This window comes from Syngnathus floridae, chromosome 2, assembly GCF_059516105.1.
Source record: "Syngnathus floridae isolate MCC-2025c chromosome 2, RoL_Sflo_1.0, whole genome shotgun sequence".
Classification (NCBI taxonomy): Eukaryota; Metazoa; Chordata; class Actinopteri; order Syngnathiformes; family Syngnathidae; genus Syngnathus; species Syngnathus floridae.
Window position 1 is genome coordinate 1,221,881 of NC_142414.1, and position 13,425 is coordinate 1,235,305.

The following is a 13,425-nucleotide window of genomic DNA, read 5'->3' on the forward strand; positions in this document are numbered from 1 at the left end:
AGATTCAACTCGTTCCAACTTTCAACTGTTCATCTTTTGCCTACGTATTCCACAACTTCCCACTTACCAAAAATTCCAAATTTTCAGTTTTGAAATTCATACCAAATTCTCCAAAATTTCTTTTTTTTCTTGTAATTTCTACATTTTTCAACCAACTCAACCCGTTCCAACTTGAAACATAATTCTGCAGCATTACCCAAGTATTTATTGAACTTCGCCTTCACACTTTTGCAATTTCTCCAGCAATTTCATTTTCTAATTCTTCTATTTTATTCTCCTCACTTTTTTGTCCTGCTACTCCTTCCACATATATCATCCAATTCACTCAACTCCAATTTTGACATATTCCAAAAATTCACACGAGGGGTGCTTGCATTTTTTTTATTCCAAAATTTTCTTTTTTTGCAAAATTCACAAATTTACGGCAATTTTTTCCCCATTCATTTTTAATGGCACATTAAACATTTCACATTCACGTCATTCCAGTTTGAAATTCACATCATTCAGCACATTCAGTTTACATTGGGGAAGATTTCCGACGATCACAAAATTGCCAATTTCAAAAATTTCACATTTTCTTGTTTAAATATTCTGCAAATTTAAAAAAAAAATCATTTTTCACTTCTAATTTCTACATTTTTCAACCAACTCAATCCATTCCAACTTTAAACTGTTGATCTTTTGTCTACCTATTCCACAACTTACCAAAAATTCCAAATTTTCCATTTTGAAATTCACGCCAAATTTTCCAAAATTTCGTTTTTCCCCTTCGAATTTCTACATTTTTCAACTAATTCAACCCGTTCCAACTTTAAACATCATTCTGCAGCATTCCCCAAGTATTTATTCAGCTTCTTTGCCTTCATTTTCTAGTTTGGGATGATATTTTACTTGCGCCGCTGCTGAAGATGGTAATCATTAATCAAAAGTCATTAATGTTAGTGAAACCTTGCCTCTTTTCATTACTGAGTGTACTTAGTCATTGTCTCTGTCTCTTCCAGTGGTGATGACCATTGTGACAGACCACAGCACTGGATGGAGTCAGTCCCACCCTTAACTACCAAAACAGTCCCACCTCTAGAAAGTACTCATAGTGACACCACAGTTGAAGTCCAAGAAACTACCCCCCACTCTATGGATACAAGATTCCCCCACCTGGACCCACCCACCACAGATTTAACACATACCCCTTTAGGTTGCCTGCACTGCCCTAAAGATGTTCCTGACAGTGTCATACTCCTACCTCTTGACGCTATAGTATTGCTGCCTACTGAGACACACCTCAGCCAACTGTTTTCTGTCCCACATCACAGCCCCACTCAGTCATTTCCTATTTCACACGAGTGCCCTGCAGACAGCCAGCTACTTCCTGTTCCATCCCAGAGTCCCACCCACTGCACATCATTTTCTGTTTCACCTCAGACCAGGCATTTACTTTCTGTCCCATGTCAGAGCCCCTTCCACTCTCAGGGCCTTTCAGATCCAAGTCAAATCCCCACCTACAGCCATTCACTTCCTTCCCATTGCCAGTTACCCCCTGTCACGTTTCAGAGTCTCCCAGAACTCTCTCAGAATGCCACCGACAGCCAGTCACATGCTGTCCCAGCCATGAGGCCCAGCCAAGATCATTCATTTGGTATGCCATCTCAAAATCCTGTCACATTTCAGATTCCTGCCCACAGCCAGTCATTTCCTGTCCCTTCTCAGAGTCCCACTCATAGCACTAGCCAATCACCATCAAGTGTCAAGAAAGAAATGCCATATGATATCAGCACATGGACTCATTTAACATTTGAAAACTCTTGTCTGACAGCAGCCAAAACCAACACCCTGTGCCCAGCTGAGGCCTTTAGTCCTCCATCAAGCCCGTCCCACACAAATCCATCACTGCTCATAAGTGCTAACCATTTAAGTTCTGTGATATCATCAGTGCCAACGTGCAAAGCCATGGCATCACCGGCCCCACCTGCGGCGTTAAGACTGCCCCATGGTCAGCTTCTGGGCTCTGATGATGAAGAGCAAGAAGACCCATCAGATTATTGCAAAGGTAGAATTTTCAAAATAAAACCTTATCCGGGCATCCCAGGAATCTTTTTACATGACCATTAGCTGGATTAAGTATATTTGTGACTCTTCTGATCTTTGTACTCCAGGTGGTTACTACCCAGTCACCATTGGGGACCTATTTAACGGGAGGTACCATGTGGTCCGCAAACTTGGTTGGGGACATTTCTCGACTGTCTGGCTCTGCTGGGACCTGCAGTATGTTTCTTTACAGTTTGAATGGTTTCTCTACCTTTGCCTGCAGTCATGTCCCTTACCATGTGCCTTCGCTTTGTTTGTTGTCAGGAAGAAGCGCTTTGTGGCATTGAAGGTGGTGAAAAGTGCACCCCATTACACAGAGACTGCACTGGATGAGATCAAACTGCTTAGATGTGTGAGTGTCAAGCCTCTGACATTTACATCCTTTACCTAACCCTTCTTCGTGTCCTGCATTAAGCCCTAAAGCTTGTCTTACACCTCGCCCTGTTCATTGTGTTGCACCTACTCTTGTACAAAGTCCTGCACATAATCATGCACTTTGCCCTGGACCTATCCCTAAACGTAGTCCGACACTTTTTTCTGGACATACATTACTGAACATTGTACCGCACACAATGTTATAGGTAGCATTACACGCCTAGTCCCGCACAAAGCCTTGCAACTTGTCGAGACGTAGTCATACATGGAATGCATCACAAAGCTTTAGTCCAGGGGTCACCAACCTTTCTAAAACCGAGGGCTACTTCCTGGGTACTGATTAAGGCAGGGGTGGGCAAACCTTTTGACTAAACAGGGAAATAAATTATGCTAATGATAATAATGATAATAATAACAATAATGATAATGGTAAATTATGGTAAATGATGAAAATTAAATGAATGGGAAAATGATGAGCGGGAAAACAATACTAATTATACAAAGACGTGAAAAATGTGAAAAATGATGCAGTTGTCCAATGTGGGGATGGAACCCACGACGCTGACGTTAAGAGTCTGATGCTCTACCAACTGAGCTAACCAGGGTCCTTCTATTGAGATGGTGGAATTCGCTTAATGTGGGGCTCATGTTGAATGTGCCATTAAGACTGAATGCGGAAATTTATGCCACAAATTTACTAATTATGCAAAATCGGTAATTGTTTAGAACGAAAAAAAATAAACCGGTAGCAAGCGTCGTGTGAATTTGTGTAATGACAAGACGCTCAATGTGAGAATCGAGCCCACTACGGGAAAATGGGTCGTGTTGAATGTGCCATTAAGAACGAATGGGGAATTTTAAGCCTCAAATTAGGTAATTACGCAAAAACGGTAAATGTTATGAACATAAAAATGGGAGCAAGCGTCACGTGAATATTTGGAATATGTGAAAGTTGGAACGGGGTGAATCGGTTAAAGCATGTGAGACTAGTTAGGTGCAAAAAAGTGGGAGGAATAAGTTGAATAATAACTAGAATTTGCAATTTCTGAAGATATTGCGTGTGAAGGTGAAAAAGTTGAATAAATACTTGAGGAATGCTGAAGAATGATGTTAAAATGAGTTGAATCGGTTGAAAAATGTAGAAAGTAGAGGTGAAAAACGGAATTTTGGAGAATTTGGTTGAATTTCAAATTTAAAAGTTTGGAATTTTCGGTAAGTGGGAAGTTGTGGAACAGGTAAGAAAAAAGATGAAGAGTGGAAAGTTGGAATGGGTTGAATCGAATGAAAAATGTAGAAATTAGAGTAGAAAAATGAAATTTTGAAAAATTTGGTTGAATTTCAAATTTGGAATTTTTGGTAAGTGGGAAGTTGTGGAATAGGTAGGCAAAAGATGAACAGTTGAAAGTTGGAATGAGTTGAATCGGTTGAAAAATGTAGAAATTAGAGTTGAAAAACAAAATTTTGGAGAATTTGGTTAAATTTCAAATTTGAAAATTTGGAATTTTTTGTAAATTGGAAGTTGTGCAATAGGTAGAAAAAAGATGAACAGTTGAAAGTTGGAATGGGTTAAATCGGTTGTAAAACGTAGAAGTTAGCGTAGAAAAATGAAATTTTGGAGAATTTGGTTGAATTCCAAATTTGAAAATTTGGAATTTTTGGTAGGTGAGAAGTTGTGGAATAGGTAGGCAAAAGATGAACAGTTGAAAGTTGGAATGAGTTGAATCGGTTGAATAATGTAGAAATTAGAGGTGAAAAACGAAATTTCGTGAAATTTTGTCGAAATTTTTAACGTGAAAATGTGAAAGTTTTGAATTTGGCAATTTTGGGAATGTCAAAAATCATTCCGAATGTGGTTTGAATGTGCTGAAGGATGTGAATTTAAAAGTGGAATGACGTAAATGTGAAATGTCGAATCTGCCATTAAGAATGAATGGGGAAAAATTTGTCGTAAATTTGCGAATTTTGCGCAATCGGAAAATTTTCTGAACGAGAAAAATGGAAGCACTCATCTCGTGAATATTTGGAATACGTCAAAAGTGGAACGGAGTGAATCGGATGAAGTATGTGGAAGAAGAAGCGGGCCAAAAAACTGTGGAGAATAAAATATAATAACTAGAAAATGCAATTTCTGGAGAAATTGCGTGTGAAGGCGAAGACTGTGCCAAAATTTTTTGAAATTTGGAACAAAACGAAAAAAAACGGCTTCAGGAGGTTGACTTTTGGGGTTAAAATGTTGAAACGGGTTTAATCGGGCAAAATTTGCAAAAGTTAGCTTAAATGTAGGTATTTAGGGCACTTAATGTTGAAATATGGTCACTTCCGGTTTGATTTGGGTCACTTCTGGTCTATTTGGGTCACTTCCGGTTTGATTAGAGGCACTTCCGGTCTAGCTGACGTCACTTCCGGTTTATATTGGGGTCACTTCTGGTTCAAAAAGGTCACTTCCGGTTTGATTTGGGGTCACTTCCGGTTTAAAAAGGTCACTTCCGGTTTAAAAAGGTCACCTCCGGTTTGATTTGGGGTCACTTCCGGTTTACCTGAGGTCACTTCCTGTTTACCTAAGGTCACTTCCGGTTCGATTTGGGGCACTTCCGGTTTGATTTGGGTCACTTCCGGTCTATTTGGGTCACTTCCGGTTTGATTAGAGGCACTTCCGGTCTAGCTGAGGTCACTTCCGGTTTATTTGGGGTCACTTCCGGTTTAAAAAGGTCACTTCCGGTTTGATTTGGGGTCACTTCCGGTTTTAAAAGGTCACTTCTGGTTTGATTTGTGGTCACTTCCGGTTTACCTGAGGTCACTTCCTGTTTAACTAAGGTCACTTCCGGTTCGATTTGGGGCACTTCCGGTTCATTCTAGGTTCATTGGGAGCACTTCAGGGTCAATCCAAGATGGCCGCCACACTGGAAGTGGGGGTCAAGGGTTGAATTGTGTAAGCATAGTGGAAGTGGGGGTGAAGGGGGTGAATATGGTAAGGATGAGGTGACCAAAGTGAATAAAGTTGGAATGAAAAATGTAGAAATTAGAGTAGAAAAACCAAATTTTGTAGAATTTGGTTGAATTTCAAAATTGAAAATTTGAAAATTTTGGTAAGTGGGAAGGTGTGGAATAGGTAGGCAAACGATGAACAGTTGAAAGTTGGAATGGGTTGAATCAGTCAAAGAATGTAGAAATTAGAGGTGAAAAACCAAATTTTGTGAAATTTTGTCGAAATTTTTAACGTGAAAACGTGAAATTTTTGAATTTGGGAATTTTGGGAATGTCGAGAATCATTCCGAATGTGGTTTGAATGTGCTGAATGAGGTGAATTTAAAAGGGGAATGACGTAAATGTGAAATGTCGAATCTGCCATTGAGAATGAATGGGGAAAAATTTGTCGTAAATTCGCGAATTTTGCGAAATCGGAAAACTTTCGGAACAAGAAAAATGGAAGCGCTCATCTCGTGAATATTTGGAATATATCAAAAGTGGAACGGAGTGAATCGGATGAACTATGTGGAAGAAGAAGCGGGACAAAAAAGTGTGGAGAATAAAATATAATAACTAGAAAATGCAATTTCTGGAGAAATTGCGTGTGAAGGCGAATACTTTGAATCACTTCTTGGGGAATGATGCCGAATGATGTTGAAATTAGTTGAATTTCTTGAGAAATGTGGAAAATAGAAGTGTACTACAGAATTTTGGTGAATTTGGTTGAATTTCAAATTTGAAAGTTTGGAATTTTTGGTAAGTGGGAGATTGTGGAATAGGTAGGCAAAAGATGAACAGTTGAAAGTTGGAACGGGTTGAAACGGTTAAATAATGTAGAAGTTAGAGCAAATCTTGAATCCCCATAGAGAATGAGTGGGAATTAAAAGAAAAAACAATTGCGCCAAAATTTTTTGAAATTTGGAACAAAACGATAAAAAACGGCTTCAGGAGGTTCACTTTTGGGGTTAAAATGTTGAAACGGGTTCAATCGGACAATAAATGCAAAAGTTAGCGCCTAATGTAGCTATTTAGGGCAGTTAATGTTGAAATAAGGTCACTTCCGGTTTGATTTGGGTCACTTCCGGTCTGTTTGGGTCACTTCCGGTTTGATAAGAGGCACTTCCGGTCTAGCTGAGGTCACTTCCGGTTTATTTGGGGTCACTTCCGGTTTAAAAAGGTCACTTCCGGTTTGATTTGGGGTCACTTCCGGTTTACTTGAGGTCACTTCCGGTTCATTTGGGGTCACTTCCGGTTTGATTTGGGTCACTTCCGGTCTATTTGGGTCACTTCCGGTTTGATAAGAGGCACTTCCGGTCTAGCTGAGGTCACTTCCGGTTTATTTGGGGTCACTTCCGGTTTAAAAAGGTCACTTCCGGTTTAAAAAGGTCACTTCCGGTTTGATTTTGGGTCACTTCCGGTTTACCTGGGGTCACTTCCGGTTCATTTGGGGTCACTTCCGGTTTGATTTGGGTCACTTCCGGTTTGATTTGGGGTCACTTCCGGTTTACCTGAGGTCACTTCCTGTTTACCTAAGGTCTCTTCCGGTTCGAATTGGGGCACTTCCGGTTCATTCTAGGTTCATTGGGAGCACTTCAGGGTCAATCCAAGATGGCCGCCACACTGGAAGTGGGGGTCAAGGGTTGAATTGTGTAAGCATAGTGGAAGTGGGGGTGAAGGGGTGAATATGGTAAGGATGAAGTGACCAAAGTGAATAAAGTTGGAATGGGTTGAATCGGTTGAAAAATGTAGAATTTAGAGTGAAAAAACTAAATTTTGTAGAATTTGGTGTGAATTTCAAAATAAAATTTTGGGAAATTTTGATAAGTGGGAAGGTGTGGAATAGGTAGGCAAAAGATGAACAGTTGAATCGGTCAAAGAATGTAGAAATTAGAGGTGAAAAACCAAATTTTGTGAAATTTTGTCGAAATTTTTAACGTGAAAACGTGAAATTTTTGAATTTGGGAATTTTGGGAATGTCGAGAATCATTCCGAATGTGGTTTGAATGTGCTGAATGAGGTGAATTTAAAAGGGGAATGACGTAAATGTGAAATGTCGAATCTGCCATTGAGAATGAATGGGGAAAAATTTGTCGTAAATTCGCGAATTTTGCGAAATCGGAAAATTTTCGGAACGAGAAAAATGGAAGCGCTCATCTCGTGAATATTTGGAATACGTCAAAAGTGGAACGGAGTGAATCGGATGAATTATGTGGAAGAAGAAGCGGGACAAAAAAGTGTGGAGAATAAAATATAATAATAATAACTAGAATTTGCAATTCCTGAAGAAATTGCGTGTGAAGGTGAAGAGGTTGAATAAATACTTGGGGAATGCTGCAGAATGATGTTGAAAAGAGTTGAATCGGTTGAAAAATGTAGAAATTACAAGGGAAAAAGTAAATTTGGAAAAATTGGGTGTGAATTTCAAAATTGAACATTTGGAATTTTGGGTAAGTGGGAAGTTGTGGAATAGGTAGGAAAATGATGAACAGTTGAAAGGTGGAATGGGTTTAATATATTGAAAAATGTAGAAATTAAGGTAGAAAAATAAAATTGTAGAGAATTTTTGGTAAGTGGGAAGTTGTGGAATAGGAAGGCAAAAGATGAACAGTTGAAAGTTGGAACGAGTTGAATTGGTTAAAAAATGTAGAAGTTAGAGCAAATCTTGAATCCTAATAGAGAATGAATGGGAATTAAAAGAAAAAAAAATGCGCCAAAATTTTTTTAAATTTAGAACAAAAGGAAAAAAACGGCTTCAGGAGGTTCACTTTTGGGGTTAAAATGTTGAAACGGGTTTTATCGGGCAAAATTTGCAAAAGTTAGCGCAAATGTAGGTATTTAGGGCACTTAATGTTGAAATATGGTCACTTCCGGTTTGATTTGGGTCATTTCCGGTCTATTTGGGTCACTTCCGGTTTGATTAGAGGCACTTCCGGTCTAGCTGAGGTCACTTCTGGTTTATTTGGGGTCACTTCCGGTTTTAAAAGGTCACTTCCGGTTTAAAAAGGTCACTTCCGGTTTGATTTGGGGTCACTTCCGGTTTGATTTGGGGTCACTTCCGGTTTACCTGAGGTCACTTCCGGTTCATTTGGGGTCAATACCGGTTTGATTTGGGGCACTTCCAGTTCATTCCGGGTTCATTGGGGCACTTCAGGGTCAATCCAAGATGGCCGCCACTCTGGAAGTGGGGGTCAAGGGTTGAATTGTGGAAGTGGGGGTGAAGGGGGTGAATATGGTAAGCATAAGGTGAACAAAGTGAATAAAGTTGGAATGGGTTGAATCGGTTGAAAAATGTAGAAATTAGAAGGGAAAAACTAAATTTTGGGAAAATTTGGTGTGAATTTAAAAATTGAAAATTTGGAAATTTTGGTAAGTGGGAAGGTGTGGAATAGGTAGGCAAAAGATGAACAGTTGAAAGTTGGAACGAGTTGAATCGGTGAAAAAATGTAGAAACTAGAAGTGAAAAACTAAATTTTGTGAAATTTTGCAAAATTTTGTGCAAATTTTAAAAGTGAAAACGTGAAATTTTTGAATTTGGCAAGTTTGGGAATGTCCCCAATGTGATTTGAATGTGTTGAAATAAGTGAATTTCAAACTGGAACAACAAAAATGTGAAATGTTGAATCTGCCATTAAGAATGAATGGGGAAAAAAATGCCACAAAATCGTGAATTTTGTGAAAACGGAAAATTTTTCGAACAAAAAAAATGTAAGCAGCCGTGTCATGAATATTTGGAATAAGTGAAAAGTGGAACGGAGTGAATCGGTTGAAGTATGTGGAAGGAGTTAAGCGTCAAAAAAGTGAGCGGAATAAGTAGAATAATAATAATAACTAGAATTGCAATTCCTGGAGAAATTGCGTGTGAAGGCGAAGACCTTCGCACTATTGTTATTCTACTTTTTTCGAAATAATAGACAGGAAAAATGAAAAAGGGCAATTAATGAATATAAATGATGATGAATAAAGTAAATGGGTAAAATGATGTGTTAAAATGATAAGCAGGAAAAATAAAAAGGGAAATAAATGATGAGAAATGATGATGAATGAAATAAATGGGAAAAATAAGTGGTAAAAATAAAAAGGGAAATAAATAATGATAAATGATGATAAATAAAATAAGTAGGAAAAATGATGAGTGGGAAAAATAAAAAGGGAAATAAATGATGAATTATGAATAAAAAAAATGGGAAAATGACGAGAGTTACAAATGAAAAGCGTGAATAATGATAAGCGGGAAGAATAAAAAGGAAATTAAATTATAAAATAAATGGGAAAATGACAAAAGTTACAAATGATAAACGATGAAAATGATAAGCGGGAAGAATATAAAGGAAATTAAATTATTATACAATAAATGGGAAAATGACGAGAGTTACAAATGATAAGCATTAAAAATGATAAACGGAAATAATAAATTATTATTAAAATAAATGGTAAAATGACAAGTTACAAATCATAAGCGTTAAAAATATTAAGCAGTGAATAAAAAGGGAAAAAAGCGGTACCCACAGTTGGAATCGAACTGACGCGGGGAAGCGGCTCGAGTTAATAAGCGCCTGCATTACCAAGTGAGCTAACTGATTTGCTATTTTGAAATAGTGTAATTTGCTTAATGTCATCAATGTTCATGTTGAATGCGGCATTAAGAATGAATGCGTAATTTTATACCACAAATGTACTAATTATGCCAAAACGATAGATGTTTATGACGAAAAAAACTGCAGCCAGTGTCGTGTGAGTTTGTGTAATGGTGAGACGCCAGATGTGACACGTGTAAAATTCGAACCCACGCAGGAAAATGGCTCGTGTTGAAATCGCCATTAAGAATGAATGGGGATTTAAAAGTCACAAATTTGCTAATTACACAAAAACGGTTAATGTTATGAACATAAAAAATGGTAGCAAGCATGCCATGAATTTTTGGAATGTGTGAAAGTTTGAACGGGGTGAATCGGTTGAAGCATGTAGGACTAGTTAGGTGTCAAAAAAGTGGGAGGAATAAGTTGAATAATAATAATAACTAGCAATCTGCAATTCCTGGAGAAATTGCGCGTGAAGGCGAAGACCTTCACACTATTGTTATTCTACTTTTTTCGAAAATAAATTCCACCCACTGTAAAATTCGAACCCACGCGGGAAAATGGCTCGTGTTGAAATCCCCATTAAGAATGAATGGGGATTTAAAAGTCACAAATTTGCTAATTACACAAAAACGGTAAATGTTATCAACAAAAAAAATGGTAGCAAGCATGCCATGAATTTTTGGAATGTGTGAAAGTTTGAACGGGGTGAATCGGTCGAAGCATGTAGGACTAGTTAGGTGCCAAAAAAGTGGGAGGAATAAGTTGAATAATAATAATAATAATAATAATAATAATAAAGTAGAATAACAATGTGTGAAGGCTTCGCCTTCACACAATAATAATAATAATAATAATAAAGTAGAATAACAATGTGTGAAGGCCTTCGCCTTCACACAATAACTAGAATTGCAATTCCTGGAGAAATTGCGTGTGAAGGCGAAGACCTTCGCACTATTGTTATTCTACTTTTTTCGAAATGAAAGACAGGAAAAATGAAAAAGGGCAATTAATGAATATAAATGATGATGAATAAAGTAAATGGGTAAAATGATGTGTTAAAATGATAAGCAGGAAAAATAAAAAGGGAAATAAATGATGATGAATGAAATAAATGGGAAAAATAAGTGGTAAAAATAAAAAGGGAAATAAATAATGATAAATGATGATAAATAAAATAAGTAGGAAAAATGATGAGTGGGAAAAATAAAAAGGGAAATAAATGATAAATTATGAATAAAATAAATGGGAAAATGACGAGAGTTACAAATGAAAAGCGTGAATAATGATAAGCAGGAAGAATAAAAAGGAAATTAAATTATAAAATAAATGGGAAAATGACAAAAGTTACAAATGATAAACGATAAAAATGATAAGCGGAAAGAATATAAAGGAAATTAAATTATTATACAATAAATGGGAAAATGACGAGTTACAAATGATAAGCATTAAAAATGATAAACGGGAATAATAAATTATTATTAAAATAAATGGTAAAATGACAAGTTACAAATCATAAGCGTTAAAAATATTAAGCAGTGAATAAAAAGGGAAAAAAGCGGTACCCACAGTTGGAATCGAACTGACGCGGGGAAGCGGCTCAAGTTAATAAGCGCATGCATTACCAAGTGAGCTAATTGATTTGCTATTTTGAAATAGTGTAATTTGCTTAATGTCATCAATGTTCATGTTGAATGCGCCATTAAGAATGAATGCGTAATTTTATACCACAAATGTCCTAATTATGCAAAAACGATAAATGTTTATGACGAAAAAAACTGCAGCCAGTGTCGTGTGAGTTTGTGTAATGGTGAGACGCCAGATGTGACACGTGTAAAATTCGAACCCACGCAGGAAAATGGCTCGTGTTGAAATCGCCATTAAGAATAAATGGGGATTTAAAAGTCACAAATTTGCTAATTACACAAAAACGGTTAATGTTATCAACATAAAAAATGGTAGCAAGCATGCCATGAATTTTTGGAATGTGTGAAAGTTTGAACGGGGTGAATCGGTTGAAGCATGTAGGACTAGTTAGGTGCCAAAAAAGTGGGAGGAATAAGTTGAATAATAATAATAACTAGCAATCTGCAATTCCTGGAGAAATTGCGCGTGAAGGCGAAGACCTTCACACTATTGTTATTCTACTTTTTTCGAAAATAAATTCCACCCACTGTAAAATTCGAACCCACGCGGGAAAATGGCTCGTGTTGAAATCCCCATTAAGAATGAATGGGGATTTAAAAGTCACAAATTTGCTAATTACACAAAAACGGTAAATGTTATCAACAAAAAAAATGGTAGCAAGCATGCCATGAATTTTTGGAATGTGTGAAAGTTTGAACGGGGTGAATCGGTCGAAGCATGTAGGACTAGTTAGGTGCCAAAAAAGTGGGAGGAATAAGTTGAATAATAATAATAATAATAATAATAATAATAAAGTAGAATAACAATGTGTGAAGGCTTCGCCTTCACACAATAATAATAATAATAATAATAATAATAATAAAGTAGAATAACAATGTGTGAAGGCCTTCGCCTTCACACAATAATAAAGGACAGCAATAACAATAGTGTGAAGGTCTTCACCTTCACACTAATAATAACTAGAAAATGCAATTTCTGGAGAAATTGCGTGTGAAGGCGAAGACTTTGAATCACTTCTTGGGGAATGATGCCGAATGATGTTGAAATGAGTTGAATTTCTTGAGAAATGTGGAAAATAGAAGTGTAATACTAAATTTTGGAGAATTTGGTTGAATTTCAAATTTGAAAGTTTGGAATTTTTGGTAAGTGGAAAGTTGTGGAATAGGTAGAAAAAAGATGAACAGTTGAAAGTTGGAATGGGTAGAATCGGTTGAAAAATGTAGAAATTAGAGTAGAAAAACGAAATTTAGAAAAATTTGGTTGAATTTCAAATTTGGAATTTTTGGCAAATGGGAAGTTGTGGAATAGGTTGGCAAAAGATGAACAGTTGAAAGTTGGAATGAATTGAATAAGTTGAAAAATGTAGAAATTAGAGTAGAAAAACGAAAATTTGGAGAATTTGGTTGAATTTCAAATTTGGAATTTTTGATCAGTGGGAAGTCGTGGAATAGGTAGGCAAAAGATGAACAGTTGAAAGTTGGAATGGGTAGAATTGGTTGAAAAATGTAGAAATTAGAGTAGAAAAACGAAATTTTGAAAAATTAGGTTGAATTTCAAATTTGGAATTTTTGGTAAACGGGAATTTGTGGAATAGGTAGGCAAAAGATGAACAGTTGAATGTTGGAATGGGTTGAATCGGTTGAACAATGTAGAAATGAGAGTAGAAAAATGAAATTTTTGAAAATTTGGTTGAATTTCAAATTTGGAATTTTTGGTAAGTGGGACGTTGTGGAATAGGTAGGCAAAAGATGAACAGTTGAAAGTTGGAATGGGT

At 36.8% G+C, this 13,425-nt stretch overlaps 2 protein-coding genes across 8 annotated transcripts in view; both read left to right on the forward strand.

Annotated features, from left to right (window-relative positions):
- The window catches only part of LOC148401245 (uncharacterized), a 178,280-nt gene that overhangs the window by 59,986 nt on the left and 104,869 nt on the right, over positions 1–13,425 (forward strand). The window lies entirely within an intron of this gene.
- The window catches only part of LOC148401247 (SRSF protein kinase 3-like), a 115,505-nt gene that overhangs the window by 26,514 nt on the left and 75,566 nt on the right, over positions 1–13,425 (forward strand). For all 7 annotated transcript variants that reach the window (XM_088368423.1, XM_088368424.1, XM_088368427.1 and 4 more), the window contains 3 exons: positions 1,002–2,047; positions 2,154–2,262; positions 2,350–2,437. In XM_088368423.1, coding sequence (XP_088224549.1) covers positions 1,002–2,047; positions 2,154–2,262; positions 2,350–2,437 — 1,243 coding nt within the window. The remainder of the gene's footprint in view (positions 1–1,001; positions 2,048–2,153; positions 2,263–2,349; positions 2,438–13,425) is intronic.